The 26,315-nt window shown below is 41.8% G+C and overlaps 3 protein-coding genes across 5 annotated transcripts; all 3 read right to left on the reverse strand.

Annotated features, from left to right (window-relative positions):
- Positions 1-6,107: 6,107 nt before the first annotated feature.
- On the reverse strand, positions 6,108-7,310 carry LOC110521266. The gene is made up of 3 exons (XM_036969457.1): positions 7,218-7,310; positions 6,876-7,109; positions 6,108-6,760 (listed from the first exon to the last, which is right to left on the reverse strand). Exons 1-3 carry the CDS (start codon positions 7,305-7,307, stop codon positions 6,521-6,523), a joined length of 564 nt encoding a protein of 187 aa, XP_036825352.1. The 5' UTR covers positions 7,308-7,310; the 3' UTR covers positions 6,108-6,520.
- Positions 7,311-14,625: 7,315 nt separating this feature from the next.
- On the reverse strand, positions 14,626-17,673 carry LOC110521265 (zinc finger and SCAN domain-containing protein 21). Of its 3 annotated transcripts, XM_021598721.2 has the most exons (3): positions 17,069-17,669; positions 16,372-16,961; positions 16,041-16,177 (listed from the first exon to the last, which is right to left on the reverse strand). In XM_021598721.2, the coding sequence occupies exons 1-3, from the start codon at positions 17,250-17,252 to the stop codon at positions 16,175-16,177; spliced, it is 777 nt and encodes a 258-aa protein (XP_021454396.2). In that variant the 5' UTR covers positions 17,253-17,669; the 3' UTR covers positions 16,041-16,174. The 3 variants fall into 3 exon arrangements, with proteins under 3 accessions (XP_021454393.2, XP_021454392.2, XP_021454396.2); XM_021598718.2 differs by having other exon boundaries at positions 14,626-16,961; positions 17,081-17,673; XM_021598717.2 differs by having other exon boundaries at positions 14,626-16,961; positions 17,069-17,668.
- A 2,651-nt stretch (positions 17,674-20,324) lies between these two features.
- On the reverse strand, positions 20,325-26,154 carry LOC110521269 (kxDL motif-containing protein 1). The gene is made up of 5 exons (XM_021598725.2): positions 25,877-26,154; positions 25,354-25,461; positions 24,785-24,937; positions 23,478-23,524; positions 20,325-22,894 (listed from the first exon to the last, which is right to left on the reverse strand). The coding sequence occupies exons 2-5, from the start codon at positions 25,446-25,448 to the stop codon at positions 22,626-22,628; spliced, it is 564 nt and encodes a 187-aa protein (XP_021454400.1). The 5' UTR covers positions 25,449-25,461; positions 25,877-26,154; the 3' UTR covers positions 20,325-22,625.
- Positions 26,155-26,315: the final 161 nt, after the last annotated feature.

The raw sequence follows: 26,315 nt of genomic DNA on the forward strand, positions 1-26,315 counted from the left end.
TGGTGTGCTTTTTCCGTAAAGGTTTTTTGAAATCTGACACAGCGGTTGCATTAAGGAGAAGTATCTCTTTAATTCTATGCCTAAGTCTTGTATCTTTTATTTAAAGTTTATGATGAGTATTTCTGTAAATTGATGTGGCTCTCTGCAAATTCACCGGATGTTTTCGAGGCACAACATTACTGAACATAATGCGCCAATGTAAACTGAGATTTCTGGATATAAATATGAACTTTATCGAACAAAACATACATGTATTGTGTAACATGAAGTTCTATGAGTGTCATCTGATGAAGATCATCAAAGGTTAGTGATTAATTTTATCTCTATTTCTGCTTTTTGTGACTCCTCTCTTTGGCTGGAAAATGGCTGTATGTTTTTCTGTGACTAGGCACTGACCTAACATAATCGTATGGTGTGCTTTCACTGTAAAGCCTTTTTGAAATCAGACACGGTGGCTAGATTAACAAGAAGTTCAACTTTAATTTGGTGTATTGCACTTGTGAATGTATGGAAGTAAAATATTTAAAAAATATATATATTTTTGAATTTCGCGCTCTGCCATTTCAGCGGATGTTGCCGAGGGGTTCCTAAATAGACAGGTGTGTGCCTTTCTAAATCATGACCAATCAAATTAATTTACCCAAGGTGGACTTCAATCAAGTTGTATCAAGTTGTAGAAACATCTCAAGAATGATCAATGGAAACAGGATGCACCTGAGCTCAATTTCGAGTCTCACTGCAAAGGGTCTGAAATCGTAGGTAAAGGAAGTATTTTTTAATTTTTAATACATTTGCACACATTTCCAAATCCTGTTTTCGCTCTGTCATTATGTGGTATTGTGTGTAGATTGATGAGGAACATTTTTATTTAATCCATTTTAGAGCAAGGCTGTAATGTAGCCAAATGTGTAAAAAGTCAAGGGGTCTGAATAACTTCCGAATGCACTGTAATGTCATCTATAACAGCGCTTTGGTCCACAATGCTTTATGCCATGAATTAACTGTTAAATACCCAGGAAAGTTGTGAGACTGAATGAATATGGGGATATCTTTGTTTGGATTCTATGACATTCATTGGCTGAGATACAACCTTCTATTGCAGAGGAGAAAACAAATACAGTGCCTTGCGAAAGTATTCGGCCCCCTTGAACTTTGCGACCTTTTGCCACATTTCAGGCTTCAAACATAAAGATATAAAACTGTATTGTTTGTGAAGAATCAACAACAAGTGGGACACAATCATGAAGTGGAACGACATTTATTGGATATTTCAAACTTTTTTAACAAATCAAAAACTGAAAAATTGGGCGTGCAAAATTATTCAGCCCCCTTAAGTTAATACTTTGTAGCGCCACCTTTTGCTGCGATTACAGCTGTAAGTCGCTTGGGGTATGCCTCTATCAGTTTTGCACATCTAGAGACTGACATTTTTTCCCATTCCTCCTTGCAAAACAGCTCGAGCTCAGTGAGGTTTGATGGAGAGCATTTGTGAACAGCAGTTTTCAGTTCTTTCCACAGATTCTCGATTGGATTCAGGTCTGGACTTTGACTTGGCCATTCTAACACCTGGATATGTTTATTTTTGAACCATTCCATTGTAGATTTTGCTTTATGTTTTGGATCATTGTCTTGTTGGAAGACAAATCTCCGTCCCAGTCTCAGGTCTTTTGCAGACTCCATCAGGTTTTCTTCCAGAATGGTCCTGTATTTGGCTCCATCCATCTTCCCATCAATTTTAACCATCTTCCCTGTCCCTGCTGAAGAAAAGCAGGCCCAAACCATGATGCTGCCACCACCATGTTTGACAGTGGGGATGGTGTGTTCAGGGTGATGCGCTGTGTTGCTTTTACGCCAAACATAACGTTTTGCATTGTTGCCAAAAAGTTCAATGTTGGTTTCATCTGACCAGAGCACCTTCTTCCACATGTCTGGTGTGTCTCCCAGGTGGCTTGTGGCAAACTTTAAACGACACTTTTCATGGATATCTTTAAGAAATGGCTTTCTTCTTGCCACTCTTCCATAAAGGCCAGATTTGTGCAATATACGACTGATTGTTGTCCTATGGACAGAGTCTCCCACCTCAGCTGTAGATCTCTGCAGTTCATCCAGAGTGATCATGGGCCTCTTGGCTGCATCTCTGATCAGTCTTCTCCTTGTATGAGCTGAAAGTTTAGAGGGACGGCCAGGTCTTGGTAGATTTGCAGTGGTCTGATACTCCTTCCATTTCAATATTATCGCTTGCACAGTGCTCCTTGGGATGTTTAAAGCTTGGGAAATCTTTTTGTATCCAAATCCGGCTTTAAACTTCTTCACAACAGTATCTCGGACCTGCCTGGTGTGTTCCTTGTTCTTCATGATGCTCTCTGCGCTTTTAACGGACCTCTGAGACTATCACAGTGCAGGTGCATTTATACGGAGACTTGATTACACACAGGTGGATTGTATTTATCATCATTAGTCATTTAGGTCAACATTGGATCATTCAGAGATCCTCACTGAACTTCTGGAGAGAGTTTGCTGCGCGGAAAGTAAAGGGGCTGAATAATTTTGCACGCCCAATTTTTCAGTTTTTGATTTGTTAAAAAAGTTTGAAATATCCAATAAATGTCGTTCCACTTCATGATTGTGTCCCACTTGTTGTTGATTCTTCACAAAAAAATACAGTTTTATATCTTTATGTTTGAAGCCTGAAATGTGGCAAAAGGTCGCAAAGTTCAAGGGGGCCGAATACTTTCGCAAGGCACTGTATACTTTGCTTGGAAAGTAATCTAATTCTGTCGCTATCAATTGATTGAGCTATTTACTTTCTGTAAAATAGAAGATGTTTAAACCCAGTCAGCTTTTAGGAAAACACTTGTGACCGTCTCTAGTTGGGTTAAGCCACGGAATAAGAGTAGCCATCAGTTAAAGCTTACATTTTTACTGTATTGTTATGACCACTCAGTCTGGGGTGTAAAGGTAGGACCACTCTGTCTGGGGTGGAAAGGTAGGCCCACTCTGTCTGGGGTGGAAAGGTAGACCCACTCTGTCTGTGATGGAAAGGTAGGCCCACTCTGTCTGGGGTGGAAAGGTAGGCCCACTCTGTCTGGGGTGTTGTGTAGTCCTCCCACTATGACATGTTGTGTAGTCCTCCCACTATGACATGTTGTGTAGTCCTCCCACTATGACATGTTGTATAATCCTCCCACTATGACATGTTGTGTAGTCCTCCCACTATGACATGTTGTGTGGTCCTCTTATTTCACTCAGACAGTAGGATACTGCAGATGGTGATGGTTAATAACTACAAAACATAATTATTAAATACCATAAAGATCAATTTATCAAAATTAACAACATTCTCAGTACCGGTTACAAAAACGTTTTCTTGCAATGACTGATATAATGTTCATCTACCTTAGTTGAACAAGTCACTCTGGATGAGAGTGTCTGCTAAATGACCAACATGTAAATGTATATGTGAAAATGAACATCCCAAAATGACCTGCAAAGCACACTGGGTAATATCATTGATCTTCAAATCAAATGTTATTTGTCACAGTTGCAGAATACAACAGGGAAATCATCCAAGAAGAAGAAAAATAAGAAAAAGGCCAAGGAGGTAGAGGGAGAATAATCTGGTTGGGAAGAAACTGTATTATATTAGGACTTTTAGTTGTTGTATCTACCGGGGCCGGACTGACTCATGTATCAGCCTGACCGTTTAAAGAGAGGAGGGAACTCGAGACAGAGGTTATTTCAGAATGACCAGCAGCTGAAATGCTTACTTGCAAGCCCTTAACCAACAACGCAGTTTTAAGAAAATACCAACAAACAAAAAAGTAAGAGATAAGATAAGAAATTATTAAAGAGCAGCAGTAAATAACAATAGCGGGGCTATATACAGGGGGTACCGGTACAGAGTCAATATGCGGGGGCACCGGTGTTGAGGTAATTGAGGTAATAGGTACATGTATGTAGAGTTATTAAAGTGACTATGCCTAGATAATAACAGAGAGTAGAAGCAGCGTAGAAGAGTGTTCAGGTTGCTACCCAGACTATTTGCATATGATCTTGTTTTGGGGCGGAGCTCATTAGAATAATACTAATCTGCAATTGTTCACTTTCACATTTATGTTTTAGTCATTTAATAGACACTTATCCAGAGACTTAAAATTTGTGCATTTACCTTAAGACAGCTGTTCTAGGTGAGACATCAACCTCTCACAATCGTATCAAGTACATTTTTCCTCAATAAAGTATTTATGAACATTTTTACATGTACATTTATATTTAGTATATTTAGTAGACACTCTTATCAAACCATAGTACTATCAGACTTCTGATACCAATGTTGTCATTGGGTGGCCAGTTTATTAGGTACACACATCTACTCCTGGGTCGGACACTCCAGAACACCTTTAGTTCTTTATGACAGGTGTTCAATCGTTGCTCAAATGGTATCAAGGGACCTAATGTGTGCCAGGAAAACATTCCCCACACCAGTACTCCACCGTCAACAGACTGCACCGTTGAATCCAGGCAGGACGGGTCTATGGACTCAACGCTGCTTAGGCCAAATCCTGACTCTACCATCAGAATGATGCAACAGAAACCGGGATGGAGCCACTTCTTGTTGTTTTTATCTGACAGGATGGAACCCGATGTGGTCGTCTGCTGCAATAGCCCAACCGTGACAAGGATCGACAAGTTCTGCGGTCCGAGATGCTGTTCTACACCCCACTGTTGTACTGAGACGTTATTTGTCCGTTGATGGCCCACCTTTTAGCTTGCATGATTCTTGCCATTTTCCTTCGACCTCTCATCAACGAGCTGTTTCGCCCACAGGACTGCCGCTGACTGGATGCTTTTTGGTTTGTCGCACCATTGTCGGTAAACCCTAGACAGCGTCATGCGTGAAAAGCCCAGGAGGGTGGCCGTTTCTGAGATACTGGATGCCGCGAGGCTGTCACCGACGATCAGACCACACTCAGTCGCTTAGGTCACTCGTTTTCCCCATTATAACGTTCCACGTCCACGTGACTCACTGTCGGTAGGAGCGCTGTGGTCCAGGTACACTCCTACAGTCTGAGCAGATGGCAGGGATATCTGTCTCTTTACTACTGTGGTAGAAACAGCATGTAGATGCAGAACAGTACAACCTCTAGGACTGGTCATTACCTCCAAACCAACAGTCATCACCACTTCCTCTCCTGCTGATGGCTTTATCTGAGATGGCTAAATCAACCTCAACCCGATCCGCTCTTCCTCCCAGTAGCATGCTCCAGACAGACACTCTCCACACAAAACCTGTTTCCAGTGGCTGAATATATGTTGATGGTTGAGGTAAGGCTGAATCTTATCACTCCTGGTCACCTTTTGGTTCCCCTCAGACAGACACAGGAGTTGATGTGCTGTGTTGGGATCCAATGTTAGCAGGAACCAGTCCAGGAAGAGGAAAAAGGCCCTGTGCCTTTAAGAATATATTATTGACAAGTCAGTCAGCCAATCTCTGCACCCATATGTTGGCCAATCACCTCTGGCGCCCTTCCCTTGGGCATCAGGGCTGCATTCAGCACAAATAAAATGTAATGCATCATTCAATTAAACGGAAAAGGTGCTGTTCTGAACGACCAGTTGAAAAATTGCAAGGGGTTGGGTTGTGATTTAGGGAATGCTGTCAGCATGGCCCCTTTCCTTTAAATACACCACTTGTTGCTTAATGCCACACCCTGCCACACCCTGCCACACCCACCAAACGGAGCAGAACATTGAAGAGCGTTTTTGGGAAACGTGTCATTCAGTACAAGCCGTTACGCAACAAAGCGTTTAATTGAACTGAACGCACCCCATTTGAGTTTCTAAAAGTGAGTGGGAAATTGGCAATTTGGCATGGTTGATGCTAAATGGTATCCTTTGGATGTCCCTACACTAAACCCTAAAGGTCCTAAGGATCCCACTTAGACTTTTCCAACTGGTCATATGGGAGAAGAGATTGCCTAGTCAAGTTAATGAGTGATGTGTGCGTCCACTCAACGTGAGCATTGCTTGTGTAGTGTGTGCTGTACTAACATATTCATGCTACTGGTTGTTGAAAAGTCACAGTCAATCGATCAATAATATAATAATACTCTTAGCAAAGGTGTTTATCCTTAATATTTACAATCTGTAGAAACTGTGAGATTAGAAAGGTTCAGAATATGAGAAATGTATATGGCAAATAGAAATCAAAACTGGATGGTCTTCAGAGGTAGATGGGAGAGGTTGAGGGTAGCTGAGGGATGGGAGTAAAAACAAACAAAAGATAACTAATGTCAAATACAGTGTCCGTGAAATGTATGTATTATGTATAAGCTGGAAGTGGAAGCCTAAGTATTCTGTCCATTAGTTTACTCCAGTTAGGGGAGTGGTAGTAGGGTTTGGGGAAATTCATAAAAAAAGGAAAATATATTTAAGATGATGTTTTCAAAATATATATATATGGGGTATTGGAAATGATGCAGACAATTACGCTGATATAAGTCACAATCTATCTGCAATATTAAAGCTGATTCATCCCCCGCCCCCCCCCTCTCCCAAAAAACATTAGAAACAAGACAATAATAAAAACAAATATTATAATCATATTATTTGATTTAAACACATCTTTCCTGGATATCCTGTCCATTTCCACCTTGCAGATCTCTTTCAGGTCAGAGACATATTTCTTCGCTTGTTCAAATGTGATACTGATGCTGGGTATGGCCTCAGATCCAGGAGTAACACAGAGAGACTGGAAACTCTATGATGTTGAGAAAGACAAAGGTTATTTGATTTCAAACACATTCCACAGGGAAAGAATGTCTAGAGACAGCCACTGAAAAGCAATTTCTTTGCAACATTTAAGTTAGTGTCACCTGGAGGAAATGGATGTTATCCTCTGTGTGTGAAAGCTGCTTTAGTTCAGTATCTCTCCTCTTCAACTCAGCCACTTCCTGTTCCAGTTGCTGCAGTCGCCTTTTAGCTCGACTCACTTCAGCCTCCTCCTTGGCTCTGATCAGCTCGTTCACCTCAGAGCGCCTTCTCTCAATGAAGAGGATCAGCTCAGTTAAGGTCCTCTCACTGTCAGACAACTCCTCTTGTGCAGAGCGCTGTTAGGACAGAGGTGAGAGGGGATATTTCATCCTCTCTATTAACTTATCTCTCATCAGGACCCCAGACAGCCTGAATATTATTAAAGTATTGGTCCCATCACTCACCTTCAGAGAGTCCACAGCCTGTCTCAGCTCCTGCATCTCCTTCTCTCTCTCCTGGATTCTCAGCATGGATTTCAAACTGTTTTCCCCCATCTGCTTCTGCAGAGAAGATTATCAGACCAATAAATCACTAACTATCAGGTAGGCTACTGTGCATCTGACAAGGTACCCAGAAAGCAAAATGGCGTAAAAAGGGTTGAAAAAGCATCTTTCCCTGATGTTGAAACCACGTTACCTTTCAGTTCTGAAGGAACGTTTCAGGGAACAGAACTGAAACCCGGAAAATAAGTCATTTTTAGAGGATCGGAAACAGAACCGGGAACGAAAGCGATCTGTAGTGTTCTGGAACAGAACTGTTATTAATGCAATTCCATGAAAGGTTTGCATCAATGTTCCATCACATGTTTTGGGGCACAGAGCAAATGTTAAGTCTTGTGAGCAGAAACTTGAACATTGTGAGAATTTTGTGCAACGTCCGGCGCACATTTACAGTGAACACTGAGGATGTACCCTTACAGTTTTAGACAGTAGCCAATATATTCTGGCTATCTGAGCATAATGTAAGCCTACTAACAAAACCAATGGAGCAAATCCCATAACATATATGTGGTGTTCATTGCAGGTCTACATTGCATGAAATGGTTTTACATTATGAAAGGCTTGACATTAGATAATGATGCTTTACTTGGTCTGTAACACCGTGGGCCAAATAGGTGACTGTAAATACCATTGTATTGTGTTCTATGATGCAAGAAACAGGGGTACAAAATAAAATGAATTATGATCACCACACAGAGAATTAGACTATGTAGGCTACCCCTCTGCCAATTAGCATATTTACATATTCAAGCCTGTATCAAACTACAACACTGCCCCTTTAATTTTGACATAATCTTTCTACCTGATTGGCTTTATAAAGGTAGCTTGAAATGTAGCCTATACATTTTGTGCTGCTTTAGGAAGCAGTAACTCTCCATTGCTGACCTATAGCTATCTATAACTGGCCTAATAACTCGCTAACTAGAAAATCATTTCAATAAATGTGCACACGAGCTTCCTGCGCTCTGATCTGACCGGGACTGATCTGAAAAGCAGACTCAATCTTGCAAAGTTAGATTTGTTTTGGTTTGTTGCAGTGCTCCTGTTCAGAACAGGTCGTGGGATAAAGGTCTCTCTGCACTGTGGACAGCTGTAGAAACCTTTCAGATCACCCTGATCCCAGTGTTCTATAATACAGCCCATACAGTAACTGTGTCCACAGGCAGTAGTCACCGGATCCTTCAGTAGATCCAGACAGATTGAACAGGTAATCAAATCCATATCTTCAAAATGGGCTTCTGCCATTGTGAAACACCCTATCAGACTGAGCAGCCGATTCACAGAGATAGGTTTTGTTTAACGGTTTGTTCTGAGCAGTAGGAGTGGCTTCCCTTGAATCTGGGCTTTCTGCCTGGTTCTTTATTTGAACTGGGATATCAGACAGTCTGGCCAGCAGAGGGCATATGTAGTGGAGGTCTTTGGACAACATTTACACAACACAGCCATGAACAATAACATACAGTGATATACAGGAATGTATGTAATAATGTACAGTAATGTTATAGTGTGTTATGACTGTCTTGGGTTGCACCCCCCCCCCTCCCCCCCTCCCCCCTCCCACACCACCACTTTCATATAGTTTTCGTGTTCTATTAAACTGAGGCACATGTTTTACATTGTTCCATCATCACTCAGTACCACAGGAGGTTTGTAGCACCTTAATTGGGGAGGACAGGTTCATAGTAATGGCTGGAATGGATTTAATGGAATGGTAATTTAACTCTTCAAATACATGGTTTCCAAGTGTTTGATACCATTCCATTTACTCCATTCCAGACATTGTTATGAGCCGTCCTCCCCCGGCAGCCTCCTTTATATAGTTTTAGTTTTCTATTCAACTGAGGCACATGTTTAACTTTGTTCCATCATCACTCAGTACCCATGTCTCTTTGTTCCATCATCACTCAGTACCCATGTCTCTTTGTTCCATCATCACTCAGTACCCATGTCTCTTTGTTCCATCATCACTCAGTACCCATGTCTCTTTGTTCCATCATAACTCAGTACCCATGTCTCTTTGTTCCATCATCACTCAGTACCCATGTCTCTTTGTTGCATCATCACTCAGTACCCATGTCTCTTTGTTGCATCATCACTCAGTACCCATGTCTCTTTGTTCCATCATCACTCAGTACCCATGTCTCTTTGTTCCATCATCACTCAGTACCCATGTCTCTTTGTTCCATCATCACTCAGTACCCATGTCTCTTTGTTCCATCATAACTCAGTACCCATGTCTCTTTGTTCCATCATCACTCAGTACCCATGTCTCTTTGTTGCATCATCACTCAGTACCCATGTCTCTTTGTTGCATCATCACTCAGTACCCATGTCTCTTTGTTCCATCATCACTCAGTACCCATGTCTCTTTGTTGCATCATCACTCAGTACCCATGTCTCTTTGTTGCATCATCACTCAGTACTCATGTCTCTTTTTTCCATCATCACTCATTACCCATGTTTCTTTGTTGCATCATCACTCAGTACCCATGTCTCTTTGTTGCATCATCACTCAAGTACCAATGTCTCTTTTTTCCATCATCACTCAGTACCCATGTCTCTTTGTTGCATCATCACTCAGTACCCATGTCTCTTTGTTGCATCATCACTCAGTACTCATGTCTCTTTTTTCCATCATCACTCATTACCCATGTTTCTTTGTTGCATCATCACTCAGTACCCATGTCTCTTTGTTGCATCATCACTCAGTACCCATGTCTCTTTGTTCCATCATCACTCAGTACCCATGTCTCTTTGTTGCATCATCACTCAGTACCCATGTCTCTTTGTTGCATCATCACTCAGTACTCATGTCTCTTTTTTCCATCATCACTCATTACCCATGTTTCTTTGTTGCATCATCACTCAGTACCCATGTCTCTTTGTTGCATCATCACTCAAGTACCAATGTCTCTTTTTTCCATCATCACTCAGTACCCATGTCTCTTTGTTCTGATGGATTAGTTTCTCAATGAAGACATCTCTGTCCAACACTATTTCTCATCTTCAGCCACCATCTCTGCTTGTGTCTTATCTGATGTTGTAGTTGTGGTCATAGCTGAGTGGTTGTGGAGGTGGGGAGGCAGGGTGTGGTGGTGGTGGTAGGAGAGCTATTGACACAACATAGACTAAATACATTGTTAAACTGGATAGAGATCAAACATTTGAAAAACATCTGACGACAGTGTTATCAGGATATGTTAGGCCCTGGGACAGGAATTGCACACGACAGTGCTTGATTTTCCACTGCAATCTTGTGTTTCAAAATTGACACAAATCCATACTTGTCCTAAAAATGTTTGTTTGTATCAGGGTCTAAGGACAGTTGAATGGAGCAGTCAGCAGTGGCTCCCGACTAAGTCTGAGCAAGGACCACCTTTCATATTTGAATTTAGGATTTTCTTGGGGAAAACAGTAAACTTCCTACTATTCTACAGATTTTGCCATGGGGCTGTGATAAAATGCTGTTTCATGTTGTTCTACACATTTTCCCATGAGGCTGAGATAAAATGCTGCAGGCCCTCCCACCTTGCTGGGCCTGCAGTAGAGTATGATGTGTCAATGGCAGTCTGCTTTGGAGCAGAAATATGTCCAACCTTCAAAAGGAGGCTTTTTGCCTTATGGAGAGGCCTGCGACCGGGTCAGTTGGGCTTATCAGATGAGAGGGCACCCGTTGAAAAAATCCTCCTGGTTAAACACATCCTCCTTGATTCCTTCAGAAACATATAGAGTCAACAATACAGGAGAGCATATAACACTATTACAGTCATTATCATACCAATGTGAAACAGAGTCAACAATACAGGAGAACATGATATAAAACTATTACAGTCATAATCATTATCAATGTGAGAAACTCAGTGAAATGCAGCTTGATGGGCCTTCATTGATCTTTAGATGCACAGAACGCTGTATGGATTGTTGATCAGATAACTGTCAAACATGTCGATGTCTCCGATGTTTCAGAACTGTGTAATGGAATCTGTCAGAGGAAAGTGCAGGCAGAGCCATGTATTTAGACAAGAAACATGTCAGCAACATTTATTCTGGGAAAGTTAGTAGATAAAATGTACGATCTCTGAATAAAAAAAAATGTTTCGGGGGGTTCATTCACCTGAATGAGGCTACCTGAGCCTGAAGGTTCATTCACATGAATGAGGCTACCTGAGCCTGAAGGTTCATTCACCTGAATGAGGCTACCTGAGCCTGAAGGTTCATTCACATGAATGAGGCTACCTGAGCCTGAAGGTTCATTCACATGAATGAGGCTACCTGAGCCTGAAGGTTCATTCACATGAATGAGGCTACCTGAGCCTGAAGGTTCATTCACATGAATGAGGCTAACTGAGCCTGAAGGTTCATTCACATGAATGAGGCTACCTGAGCCTGAAGGTTCATTCACATGAATGAGGCTACCTGAGCCTGAAGGTTCATTCACATGAATGAGTCTACCTGAGCCTGAAGGTTCATTCACATGAATGAGGCTACCTGGGCCTGAAGGTTCATTCACATGAATGAGGCTACCTGAGCCTGAAGGTTTATTCACATGAATGAGTCTACCTGAGCCTGAAGGTTCATTCACCTGAATGAGGCTACCTGAGCCTGCCATACCAATTGTCTCGAAACATCGATTAGCAGATGTTAAAACAGGCGCAGTAAATGATTGTGTTTCTAGCTCCTGCAGTAAATGCTTGTTTCTAGCTCTAGCAGTGCAGTAAATGCTTGTGTTTCTAGCTCCAGCAGTGCATTAAATTATTGTGTTTCTAGCTCCAGCAGTGCAGTAAATGATTGTGTTTCTAGCTCCAGCAGTAAATGCTTGTTTCTAGCTCTAGCAGTGCAGTAAATGATTGTGTTTCTAGCTCCAGCAGTGCATTAAATTATTGTGCTTCTAGCTCCAGCAGTGCAGTAAATGATTGTGTTCCTAGCTCTAGCAGTGCAGTAAATTATTGTTTCTAGCTCCAGCAGTAAAGTAAATGCTTGTGTCTCTAGCTCCAGCAATAAATGCTTGTGTTCCTAGCTCCAGCAGTAAATGCTTCTGTTTCTAGCTCCAGCAGTAAATGCTTGTGTCTCTAGCTCCAGCAGTAAATGCTTGTGCTTCTAGCTCCAGCAGTAAATGCTTGTGTTTCTAGCTCCAGCAGTGCAGTAAATGCTTGTGTTTCTAGCTCCAGCAGTAAATGCTTGTGTTTCTAGCTCCAGCAGTAAATGATTGTGCTTCTAGCTCCAGCAGTAAATGTCTAACAGTACAATACTAATGCACAAATAACACCCCACGTCGTTTTAGAGAATTATTTGGCAGTACGTCCAATCAGCCCCAAAAATGTATAATAAGAAATATCAGAATGTTTTATTTAACCTTTATTTAACTAGGCAAGTCAGTTAAGAGCTAATTCTAATTTACAATGACGGCCTACCCCGGACGACAATGGGCCAATTGTGCGCCACCCTATGAAACTCCCAATCATGGCCGGATGTGACACAGCCTGGATTCAAACCAGGGACTGTAACGATGCCTCTTGCACTAAGATGCAGTGCCTTAGACCACTGTGCCACCCGGGAGCCCAATATATAGGATGAGCAATAGGATGAGCTAACGTATGTTGAGAATACAGTATGTACAGCAGTAGTTATATAGAATGAGCTACATTATGTTGAGAATACAGTATGTACAGCAGTAGTTATATAGAATGAGCTACAGTATGTTGAGAATACAGTATGTACAGCAGTAGTTATATAGAATGAGCTACAGTATGTTGAGAAAACAGTATGTACAGCAGTAGTTATATGAGATGAGCTACAGTATGTTGAGAATACAGTATGTAAATATAAAAGTAAGTAATCAGTTAGCTTAATTTCTCAGAGATCAAATTAAATGTCAACAGAATAATGTTGCAGAATTGCTAATGTTATCTGTATCTAACAACAGAAACAATTTCAGAACCATAAACATTATGCAAACATTAACGTTGCCAGTGTTCAATGAGTCTATTTACCTAGGGCAGCCGTCTCTAAGGTGCAGGGTAGAGTACTGGGTGGTAGCCAGCCAGTGACAGTGTCTAAGGTGCAGGTCAGGGTACCGGGCAGACACCGGCTAGTGATGGCTGGTTAACATTCTGAAGATAGATGCTGTTTTTCATTCTCTCTGTCCCAGCTTTGATGCACCTGTACTGTCTCCACCTACTAGATGGTAGGAGGGTGGACAGGCCGTGGCTTGCGTGGCTGAGGTCTTTGATGATCTTTTTGGCCTTCCTGTGACACCGGGTGCTGTAGATGTCCTGGAGGGCAGTCAGTGCGCCCCCGGTGATGGGTTGGGCTGACCGCACCACCCGCTGGAGAGCCCTGCTCTCGATGGTGTAATATGTAGAAGTTTGTGAGGGTTTCAGGGGCCAAGCCCAGCTGTTGCGCCTTCTTCACCAGTGTCGGTGTGGAGGGACCATTTCAGGTCTAGTGATGTACACGCCAAGGAACTTGAAGCTTTTGACTCTCTCCACTGCGGCCCAGTCGATGTGGATGGGAGCGTGCTCTCTCTGCTGTGTCCTATAGTCCACGATCAGCTCCTTCATTTTGTTAACGATGAGGAAGAGGTTATTTTCCTAGAACCACTCCGCCAGGGCTCTTACCTCCTCCCTGTAGGCTGTCTCGTCGTTGTTGGTAGTCAGGCCTACCACTGTTCTGTCATCAGCAAACTTGATTATTGAGTTAGAGATGTGAGTAGCCAATTGCTGGTCAAAACACGTAAAAAATACAATAAAAATGTACTTTCCCTCATGAAGTGGAAACTGACACCAAGCCCATAGATATGATAAATCGGTGTGTATAGGATTGTATCAGCTCCTGTGGACACTGGAGGGCACATAAGCATAAAGTAACCAATATGGTTAACACTACTTTAGAAACATCAAAACAGATATAATGTGACAGTTTAACATATTGGCAAAATGTAAACCTTTAAAACAAACATGTTTTATGTATAAATGGAGGATGTGGGTTCAAATCCCATAACGAATGAGCAGACTCCTGTAGCTCAGAAATCCACTACCTGCTCTCTGATAGACAGCGATGGGGAGTTCTTAGGTTCAAGCAGTAACTCACAGTGGTGGAAAAAGTATACAATTGTCATACTTGAGTAAAAGAAAAGATAGCGTTATAAAAGTGAAAGTCACCCAGTAAAAGACTGCTTGAGTAAAAGTCTAAAAGTATTTGGCTTTAAAAAAAGTATAAAAAGTAAATGTAATTGCTCAAATATACTTAAGTATCAAAAGTAATAAAAAATAAATACTTTTAAATTCCTTATATATAGCAAACCAGACGGCACCATTATATTTTTTTATTTACGGTTAGCCAGGGGCACACTCCAACACTCACACTGCAACAAACAGACAATTAACAAACAAATCATTTGTGTTTTGTGAGTCCACCAGATCAGAGGCAGTAGAGATGACCAGGGATGTTATTTTGATCAGCGCGTGAATAGGAACCTTTTGTTTTTCTGCTAAGCATTCAAAATGTAACGAGTGCTTTTGGGTGTCAGATGGTATGGCATTATTTTTTATCACACATTATTTTCTTTAGGAATGTAGTGGAGTAAAAGTTACAAAAATATAAATAGTAAAGTAAAGATACCCAAAAAAACTCCTTAAATAGTCATTTGGAGTATTTTAACTTAGTTATTTTACACCACTTGTAATTCAGTCATATATTATTAATCCAAGAGCATTGTCCTGAGGAGCATCTACCTATCGCATTCTCCATGCCACTGACACTTTCACTGACTTCCCTCTGAGCTGCAAAATAGTCTGGATTTGCTTCAGAGAATGGCTGAGAGACACTGGTTGGTTCTGATTTTCTATAGTCCTCTACGTCAGGTTGTGTTTTGATAATTTCAGTTGTAGTCCTGGGTAGAGTGTCTCTCTCTGTCTGTTAGAATGCACCTCTACATTTTCTGTCTGAGGACTTTCCCCAAACAGCACATTATCATGTTTCCTCCATCTTGTGACCATCGTTAATGTAACTTTGTAGGAGTTCTATAATAAACATTTTAAAAACTCTGCAATCATTGCACCTATACAGTGCTTCTGTGAGTCCTCAAGTCCACTTTCAGATTGATGCCAGGACTGAATACTTTTGTATTTTCTCTCCTGTGCGAACCTTTATGTGCATTGACAGATTACCAGCAATGCTGAATCCTTGAGACGCATCCAGCTGCAGATTATGCGGTCTGAAGCTGCCTGTCTGAGATGGTATTTTTGCATCTCATGGTATGCAGTCTGAACTCCAGCCGTAACATAGTAAACTTTTCTTGTGTCCCTCCGTTTTGTATGACGTTACATTTCTATGTGTGAATTTGTATCGGTCCCTCCAATTCGTGTGATATAAATTTAATTAATATACGTTACAAATGTGTGGCTAACGTTGGCTAGCTGGCTACATGTCAGTAGCTCTGGTCCAGGGCGTCATGTTAAGTGTGTTAGTATCGTAGTGGTAAAAGTTGGGAGAGTTAGCGGAGTATAAATTGGCTACACGAGCTAGCTAGCGTTAGCTAGTAACGTTAGCTAGCTCTCTGTCAGGATTCGACATCCTGTCTCAGCTCATATGTCTCACAGCGTGTGTGTCCTGAGAAGGTATTTGCTGGAATCCTTTGCCACAATCAGGGCAGCGATATGGATAATCCTGTGTAAATTCTAGTGTGTTTTTTCAGATCACCGCTGGTGCCGAATCCTTTGCCACAATCAGGGTGATACAGTTGTTCTCCCGAGTGTCTCCGCGTGTGTCTTTTCAGACCACCGCTAGTGCTGAATCCTTGGCCACAATCACAGCAGCGATATGGTTTCTCCCCTGTGTGGATCCTCATGTGCTCTGTCAGTTTACTGTTACAGGAAAAATATTTACTACAAACATGACAAGAAACATTAGCTGCAATGTGAGTTTGGAGGTGATCTTTCTTACTTTCTGTGGACTCCATACTTTTCCCACAGACACCACATTGATGATCTTTATCCCCTGTATGGGTTTTAACATGTCTAATTAATGTACTCATGTAATTAAAAAACTTGCCACACACCTTGCAACAACAGGGAGAAGCAAAACTTTGCCTGTGTGATTTCAGATGGGACAACTGTGTGGATGTGCTGCCCATAGTAGTGATACGGGAGTTTTGCCCTTTTACCATATGTTTTCTCTTTGATTTGACTGGCTTAAAACCTCTCGCAGGTCCTCCCTTCTCCATGCCACTAACACTTTTACTGTTTTCACTCTGAGCTGCAAAACAGTCTGGATTTGCTTCAGAGAATGTCTGCGAGACACTGGTTGGTTCTGATTCTACATAGTTCTCTCGGTCAAGTTGTGTTTTGATCGGTTCAGATGTAGTACTGGGTAGAGTGTCTCTCTCTACGTTTTCTTCCTTTTGGGTTTGATAGAGATGTGAGGGGTGAGTTGGGTACTCATCACAGTCACTTTTCACATAGGCGGGAGTGAAAATGGAGTCTATGGTATCTGCCTCAAGCCCTTGAAGCTGCTCTTCTTCCCGACTGGTCCCGATTTCCTCCGGTTCCTCTTTTATCTGTGTGGGCTGTGGGTCCTCCTGCCTCAGACTGGTGTTCCACTCTTGCTGATCAGGGGGGACCTCCATTTCAGAGACGGAGAGAGAGAGGTCTGGAGGAAGAGAAGCGAAAGGAAGAAACTTAACTCAATGCTGACTCACTTTGGCATTGCTCCTTTTGTCCAATAACATTATGATTTAGTAAGTTAGACAAACGTACCGAGTAACACACCTGCCCTGCGTAGCTTTATCTCAGGTTGAAGAACTATGTCGAGCAGCCTTTGTAGACGGACAACTTCCTCCTGATACTCTACTATAGTTTTTTCAACGACCCCGAATATCTCCTCGGCAGCATATGTTAATCTCTCGTTGAGAAAAACCCTCAACAACTGTATGTTAGACATTTTTACTTGTTAGATAACGCGAGTTGCTAGCTAACGTCTGGGTTGTTTTCGTCACTAATGTAACACCGCTGATGAATGATTAACACAGTCACAAAGTCATAATTGTGGCTAAACTCCGCTATTTCTACAATGTATGTTATTAAAAACTTATTTTAAGTGTAACCCTTCCCTTAAATGATTACCAAAAATAACATTTTGTAGCCAATGATGCCTTTGTGGCTGTAATATCTAGTGGGAAACCGTTGTTTTCATCATGTGCAGAATCAGCGACAAAGACATCCGGTGACAATAAATCATTTGCGCTCTTGTCGTAAACGAGTAAATACATTTCTCTATGGCCACCTGCTGGAGTGGAGTGTGGCAAAGGTTTGGCTTATCAGAGGTGGAACCTGTTGAAATTGAGTTACACTGACAAAACACATCCTCCTTGATTCGTTGAGAAACATAAACAATAAAACAAAACAATGAAAGTACATCATTAACCATAGATTAAGAGCATTTGAAAAAATGTATTTAAAAAATGGTTCAGTGATAATGCTATCAACTACGAGAGCCTTATTTAAATTCAACCTGTTTGGCCTTTATAGTACTTTAGATGTGTAACACATTATATGGATTGGTGATTGGATAACTGCCAAACATTTCAATGTCTCCAATGTTTCATAATCGTGCAAAACCGTCAGAGCACAACAAATTGGCCAGTGTTACCTAGTGTTGATTTTTCAGTGTGGATTCAGGTGTTACATTGAGACTGTAAGTGTTACATTAACACTCAGTGGTGTAAAATAATCCCAGTGTTGAGTGTGATTGTGTCAGTGTTACTCTGTGGAGAGTAAAATAGTCCCACCAAAACCACACCCATCATTATCAGATTTCCCAGCATGCTCAACTGCAGGGATACATTTTTGTTTTTAATATCTGTGTTTTTGCATGTACATTTATTGATGGATTAATCTTATGCTACACAGATAAATAAATAAAAATCTGAACTAATCCAATCAGTTAGTTTGATTTATTGCACCCGTTACTGAAATGGTGTAGGTAGTCTCCTCACAATGTTCTTAACCCTGACAGTCACTCTGAATGCAGGTTGAAGGTGAATACAATTCAAACAGTTGGATATCCTAACTCTGTCTGGATTCCAATAGGAATTACAGACCACTTGGCAAGCCATCATAATGTGACTTGCATGCCTGATGTGGCTTGTAAACCAGGAGGTTCCTAACACTGTGTTAGGGTAAAACTTGGCCATCAAAGTAAGGCCTTTAATAATGCATTGTGCTAAGGAGTTTCATTTTAATTATAATGTATGCTTAGAAACTGATTTGGTAAGATCCACAGTACCGATAATGAATTAATTCAACACCCATGTCCCTCTCACTAACAAATAATCATGGATGGTAAACTCTACAATTTACTTGAAAAGGCAAGGCACACTGGGGAGTTATATTGGAGGCTTGGCTTAGTGGGGGGGGGGGGGGGGGGGGGAGACTTTCAATGTGTTGTTTTTGGCCATCTGTGAGTGGAAGTACACGTTTAAGTGGTATACAGTTATGTTAAAGTTTGAACTTGTTTGCTGCCAGTCCTGAAGTCTTTGTAAATATGTACATAAGAGCATGTGGCATAAAATACATACAAATATTATTGTAATATCCTTAATCAAACATAACACCATTGGTACAAACTATATACACCTCCTAGTGTTAAAAATACTATGTCAGGTGTTAATTGCCTAACACTGACAAAGTATAACAGCGTCAGCAGTGTTCATTTAACATTGGAATATGTGGACCTGTATAGACAGTTTTAAAGTTTTAAATGCAACACTGTCCGAGTCATGTATTGAGACACTTAACATGTTATTCTGTCTACTTTTCCCTCATAGTGAATATTGGAATCAAGCCCATAGTCTCTGATCCTGTAGACACCTGAGGACACATAAGTACAAAGTAACCAATATTGTGAACACCACTTTAGCAACACAATCCCTTGGTTCTTCAAACCTTAAAAAAGGTTGACTGTCAGGGAATGCATCTTTAAACTGTAGGTTTGCCTTTCTCAGGTTGCTCCGCAACAGTAGTTTTAGACTAATTTGCCCTTCAAATAAAGACATATTTTCCAACTGTCATCGCTTATGTACCAATTTTCCATTGTTTCCTTTGAGTCCTGTGAAACTCCCTTAACTTTGGGACAGGTAAAATCCTATGCATATGTCATTTTTTGGGGCTTTTGGGGCCATAGCCTTTTATTTGCCAAACTCTTGTATTATCTTTTGGATGGTCCAGAGTTAGTGCCAAAATAATTTGTATTTTCCTTTTGCAATATGCACATTTTTGCTTCAACTGGGCAAATCATTTCAATGCCACTTTCCTGCCTCATGTCAAACAGTGACAGGCGATCCATTTCCTTCCTCATTGTATTTTGGATTTAGCTCAACTTCCTTTTACTGTACTTTCTGATGGTTTCAACAACAAAAAATGTGTATCGGAGATTCCCCAATAGAAGACATTAATTGACGCTTTCATGCTCTTGCGCAGTCTTCATTTTGGTTGTCATGGCGAATGTTCAACTGGTGCATGACCTGTGGAGAACAATAAAAATATGAAAAGAGACCCAGCACACTGCATTGTACAGTTTGCACCCATTTTAGTTATTTGACGATTTCACAATATTTTGATGACCCACCTGGCCTGGTTTACACATAGTCCTCAGGAAGCTTTTTACAACAAGGTGCACAAATGCTAAACCCAGGTACAAATGGAGCAGAGGGGAATGTGGAAACTAAGGTCCCTAAGATTAGATTCAAATGTGCATTGGTCTCAAAAAAAAGTTACATCTACTGTATGAAAACCCACAAGGTGGTAGCTTGTTTAGCATATAGTAATGAGCTGTGAGTTTGATATCTTTGAGACATTATTTCTATGTAAATCAATGTAGTTGTAATATTTTAATTAGTTGTAAAATCATGTAATGATGTCAGTCATAGCTGAGCATGGGCTTGGAGAAGCTAGTCTAGTATTCTCGAGTGCCAGATGCATGTCAGAGTGGTGGGATACAAGGTACATCAAAAGCTTGAGTTGTCATATTTTAATAATTTAACTGTTAAACAAACCAATTCATATACTTCAGCAATTCAAGTAAATACACAACATTTTTCCAATTTGATACTGATAAACACTTAAAAGAGCTTTAGCTAGCCACTTAAATCGAGAGATCATTTACAGATTAACAATGTAGCCTAGTACTTGAGCTCAAGTTAACCCAACAAAATAAAATAGCATATCTGAGAAACAATGGAGAACAATAATACTGAATGAACTCTTCTACGGAGCAACTCACATTTTACATGTTTAAAAACAAAGTCTATTTGCGGTGTGATGTTTCAGTAGGGTAAACCACATTTGAGGTATGTATTACTCAAAAACATATTTTGGCAGGCCGTAACCATTGATTAAAAGCTGGCTTCCAATAGGCTTGCCCATGCCCAGAGTTCACCACCTCATTAAAGGAGTACAATATTTCCAAGCTAAACAAATAATGATAGGGAGAGACTCTCCTGTGTACACAAACAATGAATAACTGGGGGGGGGGGCAGTCCTCCTGGGTCAGCAGTAAAGGATTCAGTTCTTCAAAACAACACCAATTCAAGTATCTTCTTCAATGCTTAGGGGAGAGTGCTGGACAAGCATATCTTCAAAAGGGATGTACTCTTCTAAGAGTCTTGGCAGTTACAGGTGAACAGCAGTCAGACTTGACTAGCCAGATAGCGGGTCAAAACTCAAAAGCGAATCAATCACATTGACCTTCTGCTGCAGCTTGGGGCTTCTACACTAAATTACCAAAAGTATGTGGACACCTTGTCGTCGCAAAATCATGGGCATTAATATGGTGTTGGGTCTCCCTTTGCTACTAGAACAGCATTCACTCTTCTGGTAAGACTTTCCACTAGATGATGTACATTGCTGAGGGAATTTGCTTCCATTCAGCCACAAGAGCATTAGTGAGGTCGAGCATTGATGTTTGGCGATTAGAACTGGCTCGCAGTTGGGGTTCCAATTCATCCCAAGGTGTTCGATGAGGTTGAAGTCAGGGCTCTGAGCAGGCCAGTCAAGTTCTTCCACACCAATCTTGACAAATAATTTCAGCATGGACCTCGCTTTGTGCACGGGGGCATTGTCATGTTGAAACAGGAAAGGGCCTTTCCAAAACTGTTGCCACAAAGTCGGAAGCACAGAATTGTCTAGAATGTCATTGTATGCTGTAGTGTTAAGATTTCCCTTCACTGGATCTAAGGGGCCTAGCCCGAACCATGAAAAACAGCCCCAGACCATTATTCCTCCTCCATCAAACTTTACAGTTGGCATTATGCATTGGGGCAGGTAGCGTTCTCCTGGCATCCGGCAAACCCAGATTCTTCCGTCAGACTACAAGATATGAAGCGTGATTCATCACTCCACAGAACGCATTTCTCCTGCTCCAGAGACCAATGGTGGCGAGCTTTACACCACTCCAGCCGACGCTTGGCATTGTGCATGGTGATCTTAGGCTTGTGTGCGGCTGCGCGGCCATGGAAACCCATTTCATGAAGTGCCCAACGAACAGTTCTTGTGCCGACGTTGCTTCCAGAGGCAATTTGGAACTCAGTAGTGAGTGTTTCAACTATTTTTAAGCGCTACGTGCTTCAGCACTCGGCGGTCCCATTCTTTAAGCTTGTGTGGCCTACCACTTTGCAACTGAGCCTTTGTTGCTCATAGACGTTCCCACTTCACAATAAGAGCACTTACAGTTGACCGGGAAAGCTCGAGCAGGGCAGACATTTTATGAACTGACTTGGAAAGGTGGCATCCTATGACGGTGCCATGTTGAAAGTCACTGAGCTCTTCAGTAAGGCCATTCTACCGGCACTGTTTGTCTATGGAGATTGCATGGCTGTGTGCTCGATTTTATACACTTGGCAGCAAAGGGTGGGGCTGAAATAGCCAAATTCACTACTTTGAAGGGGTGTCCACATACTTTTGTATGTAGGAGTATCTAATCTACAGCTACTGAGCCAACCCAAGGCCTAGGCCTGTTTTACAGAGGCTCTACTCTGCAGGTACTGAATAGAGCCCTAGGCCGGGCTTACGAAGGCTCTACTCCGCAGGCACTGAATAGAGCTCTAGGTCTGGGTTACGAAGGCTCTACTCTGCAGGTACTAAGTAGAGCTCTAGGTCTGGGTTACGAAGACTCTACTCTGCAGGTACTAAGTAGAGCTCTAGGCCTGGGTTACAAAGGCTCTACTCTGCGAGTACTAAGTAGAGCTCTAGGCCTGGGTTACGAAGGCTCTACTTAGCAAGGAACCAAGTAGAGCTCTAGGCCTGGGTTATGAAGGCTCTACTCTGCAGGCACCGAGTCCGGACCCTCATCCCTCAGCACGCCCATCTCAGGGCTAGGCAGGGCTGGGTCAGAGGTAGGCGTGTCGGCCTGCTCCTGGGAGAGGTCTTCAGAACACCGGCTCACGGTTGGGGAAATGACGTCGGGGCTTGTGTCACATGACTCTGTGCTCTGCTCCGACATGGCAGTGGTGATCGTCGCGGCAACGCTGGGCGGGATGAGATCAAACTCGTCGTCGTCCTCCTCCAGGATAGGCGACTCGTGGACATCTATGGGGAAGAGGGAGACTCAGGGTGAGTCTCAGTCTAAAGTGGCCTCCATCTACACTCATTGTAAAAAAAAAAAAAAACAGCACCTGTCCAATTTCTTTCTCATAATTTCAGATAAAGGAAAGGAAGAATTAATGCAACTTAACACTATCAAGATGTACCCTCAGAGAGGCACTGAGAAGGACTTACTGTGATGTCTCTGGTCATGTGTGTTTTGTCCTATACTTTCTTTTTAATCGCAGCCCCTGTCCCCGTAGGAGGCCTTTTGGTATGCCATCATTGTAAATAAGAATTTGTACTTAGTTAAATAAAGGTTCAATTTAAAACAAATACATAAATAAAAGTAGATTGAACTGAAACATTGAATTCAGTTACTTGACAAAGTGTGATGTGTAGCGCTAACTAAAGGGCTCTTTAGTATGTAGAAGTATGTAGAATTACGTGCAAAAAGACACTCCATTGCTGTGTTTACATAACGTTGTCTCAAAACACTGAAAAATGTATGATTAGCAACTATTTACAGTAAACAACATTTGTTTTGTCTGCCAATGTTGCCGTCATGACTGTAAAATGTCAAACTCACTGCTGAAGGCCTCTGGGTACTGCTTGGCGATCTTGCCCTTTAACGTCCTGCGTGGACAAAATAGAACCATGAATAAATGGATTATGTTCTCATTACAGAAGGAAACAAAGGTTAGAGCAATAATTGTGTGACTACTCCCATGAGCGAGTGTAAAAATTGGACGAGAGAGTGAGTGACTGAAAAAGTTCCCATTCGTAGTCGGTATAAGGTTTGCTTAGAGGAAATCTACAATCCACTAAGAGTATAGATAATCCAATAAGCCAGGGGTTTGTTAAACAACCCCTTGCCCCTTATCCGTGGAACTTCATGTACAGTGCATTTGGATTCAGAGCCCTTGACTTTTTCCACATTTTGTTATGTTACAGTCTTATTCTAAAATGGATTACATTTTTTTGCCCCTCACCAATCTACATACCCCATAATGACAAAGCGAAAACAGGTGAGATATTTATGCAATTTAAAAAATAAAACAGAAAAACCTTATTTACCTAAGTAAATAGAAACAGGTGCATCCTGTTTCCATTGATCATCCTTGAGATGTTTCTACAACTTGGAATCAGGGCTTTATGGTAGTGACCAGACAGAAGCCACTCCTCAGTTAAAGGCACATGACAACCCGCTTTGAGTTTGCCGAAAGGCACCCAAAGGACTCTGACCATGAAACAAGATTCTCAGTCTGATGAAACCAAGATTGAAATCTTTAGCCTGAATGCCAAGCATCACGTCTGGAGGAAACCTGGCACCATCCCTACGGCGTAGGATAGAAACTTCCCAAATACAGGTGTGCCAAGCTTGTAGTTTCATGCGTAAGAAGACTTGAGGCTGTAATCGCTGCCAAAGATGCTTCAACAAAGTACTGATGTAACGGATGTGAAACGGCTAGCTTAGTTAGCGGTGCGCGCTAAATAGCGTTTCAATCGGTGACGTCACTTGCTCTGAGACCTTGAAGTAGTGGTTCCCCTTGCTCTGCAAGGGCCGCGGCTTTTGTGGAGCGATGGGTAACGATGGGTGACTGTTGTTGATGTGTGCAGAGGGTCCCTGGTTCGCGCCCGGGTATGGGCGAGGGGACGGTCTAAAGTTATACTGTTACACTGAGTAAAGGGTTTGAATGTTTTTTTTTGTAATACGTTTGCAAAAATGTCTAAACCTGTTTTCAGATCTACAGAAATGTTTAGGGGGTAAGGCTTGGGGTTATTTTTGTAGAGAATTGTGATGCTAGAGGACGGGGCTATAGGTAGTCCATTATCTTACGTAGAACGAGGACATCTGTGGGAAGGCAATGGGGGTTGCCTAGTATTAGTATTCACCTGATTCTCCTAAAGATGCTGTCCAAGTCTTTCTTCATCTCCACCAGGGTGCGTGTGTGAAGCAGGAAGTGTTCGTTCATCTGCAGCAGCCGCACGTTGGACAGCCCGTTGAAGTTGATTAGCATCTCATTGGTCTTTTCAAAGCGGTCCAGCCTGGAAGAGGAGCAAATAATGAGCAAGATAAATAGGCTTAACTAGGCAAGTCAGTTAAGAAGAAATTCTTATTTTCAATGACGGCCTAGGAACAGTGGGTTAACTGCCTGTTCAGGGGCAGAACGACACATTTGTACCTTGTCCGCTCGGGGGTTTGAACCTTCCGGTTACTAGTCCAATGCTCTAACCACTAGGCTACCCTGGTGTTAAATTTGTATCGAGCTGTGGCAAAGCTGTGCCTATTTTGCCATAGTCTACCCACACTGACTGCTAACCAATGTTGGGTTGTATTTGACTAACAAATCACAGTGAGTGCAAGGCCACCCATCAAGACCCCCTTGCAGACAGAGAGAAATATCAATAAATCCAGCAGATGTACAATGTGGACTGTGCTGTAGTTCAGACTTGTCACTCACATGTGCCTTTGGGCTTGGATGATGGCGTTGACATCCTCCGCGTTTACCATACTGAGCATTCTGTTACAGAACATTCCAGAGGCTGTGGGTTCCATGGTGCTGGTGATGCTGGAAAGCAATTGGAAAATAAATGCTACACCATCAAGTGTTATTACATGAATGTCAAACAACTAGGCTAGCTAGCTATGCGTTTATCACCAAGATAGCTAACAAATGAGCCTGTTGTGGTCAAGAAATGCTATGGGCATTGGCAAGATGCAAGGCTCATTAAGCGTCATCTAGAAATAAATGTTCATTTAGCCAGATAACTAATCATGTAAAAATCTGTCGTTCTGCCCATGAACAAGGTAGTTAACCCACTGTTCCTAGGCTGTCTTTGTAAATAATGTGTTCTTAACTGACTTGCCTAGTTAAAGGTAAAAAATATATTTAAAAAACGTTAGGTGGTGCAGAATACTAGCTAACGTTACCTAAGTAGAAAGACAGACCATAAACAAGCTACGTTAGCTAACATAACACTTACGACAGGTTCCAAACAGGTTATATCCGTGAATTTTCTTCAACACTTGAACGGAAATATACACGTTTACATTAAGCTACTGTCAGTCACTTCCATAACTGAAGCTAACTGCAATTTAGCAGGCTGTGGCAGAGAAACATTTCTTAGTTTGGGGAAACCGAACGCTACGCCGCACTTCAGTGCGGTGAAAAATGTTTATCACATGACAGCAAATGCATGTCAGTCATTTCCGGTGGAAAACTAAAGCTAGTTTAAATATCTAATTTGTAGTGTTGAATTTACGAATTGTTTAAATTTATGTAGGGTTTTTCCCCTCTATTGGGCGAGTATAAGTGTTTATGCCGCGTTCAAGACAACTCGGAAACTCGGAAATATCCGACTTGGAAACTCGTATAAAATAGTTATCTTGAATGTGGGACTAGATTTAGCCCTGAAACAGCAT

Source organism: Oncorhynchus mykiss, chromosome 30 (genome assembly GCF_013265735.2).
Source record: "Oncorhynchus mykiss isolate Arlee chromosome 30, USDA_OmykA_1.1, whole genome shotgun sequence".
Lineage (NCBI taxonomy): Eukaryota > Metazoa > Chordata > Actinopteri > Salmoniformes > Salmonidae > Oncorhynchus > Oncorhynchus mykiss.

What these genes read in the sequence shown, in the direction of transcription:
- LOC110521266 (XM_036969457.1), bottom strand. Translation starts at nt 7,307, where the DNA reads ATGGGGGAAAACAGTTTGAAATCCATGCTGAGAATCCAGGAGAGAGAG. An exon ending in AGGCTGTGGACTCTCTGAAG is followed by an intron (nt 7,110 to 7,217) that starts GTGAGTGATGGG and finishes CTGTCCTAACAG; the next exon opens with CGCTCTGCACAAGAGGAGTT. An exon ending in ATAACATCCATTTCCTCCAG is followed by an intron (nt 6,761 to 6,875) that starts GTGACACTAACT and finishes TCAACATCATAG; the next exon opens with AGTTTCCAGTCTCTCTGTGT.
- LOC110521265 (XM_021598717.2), bottom strand. Translation starts at nt 17,252, where the DNA reads ATGTCTAACATACAGTTGTTGAGGGTTTTTCTCAACGAGAGATTAACA. An exon ending in CAGGGCAGGTGTGTTACTCG is followed by an intron (nt 16,962 to 17,068) that starts GTACGTTTGTCT and finishes CTCTTCCTCCAG; the next exon opens with ACCTCTCTCTCTCCGTCTCT.
- LOC110521269 (XM_021598725.2), bottom strand. Translation starts at nt 25,448, where the DNA reads ATGGAACCCACAGCCTCTGGAATGTTCTGTAACAGAATGCTCAGTATG. An exon ending in ATCCAAGCCCAAAGGCACAT is followed by an intron (nt 24,938 to 25,353) that starts GTGAGTGACAAG and finishes CTCCTCTTCCAG; the next exon opens with GCTGGACCGCTTTGAAAAGA. An exon ending in GTACCCAGAGGCCTTCAGCA is followed by an intron (nt 22,895 to 23,477) that starts GTGAGTTTGACA and finishes TCTTCCCCATAG; the next exon opens with ATGTCCACGAGTCGCCTATC.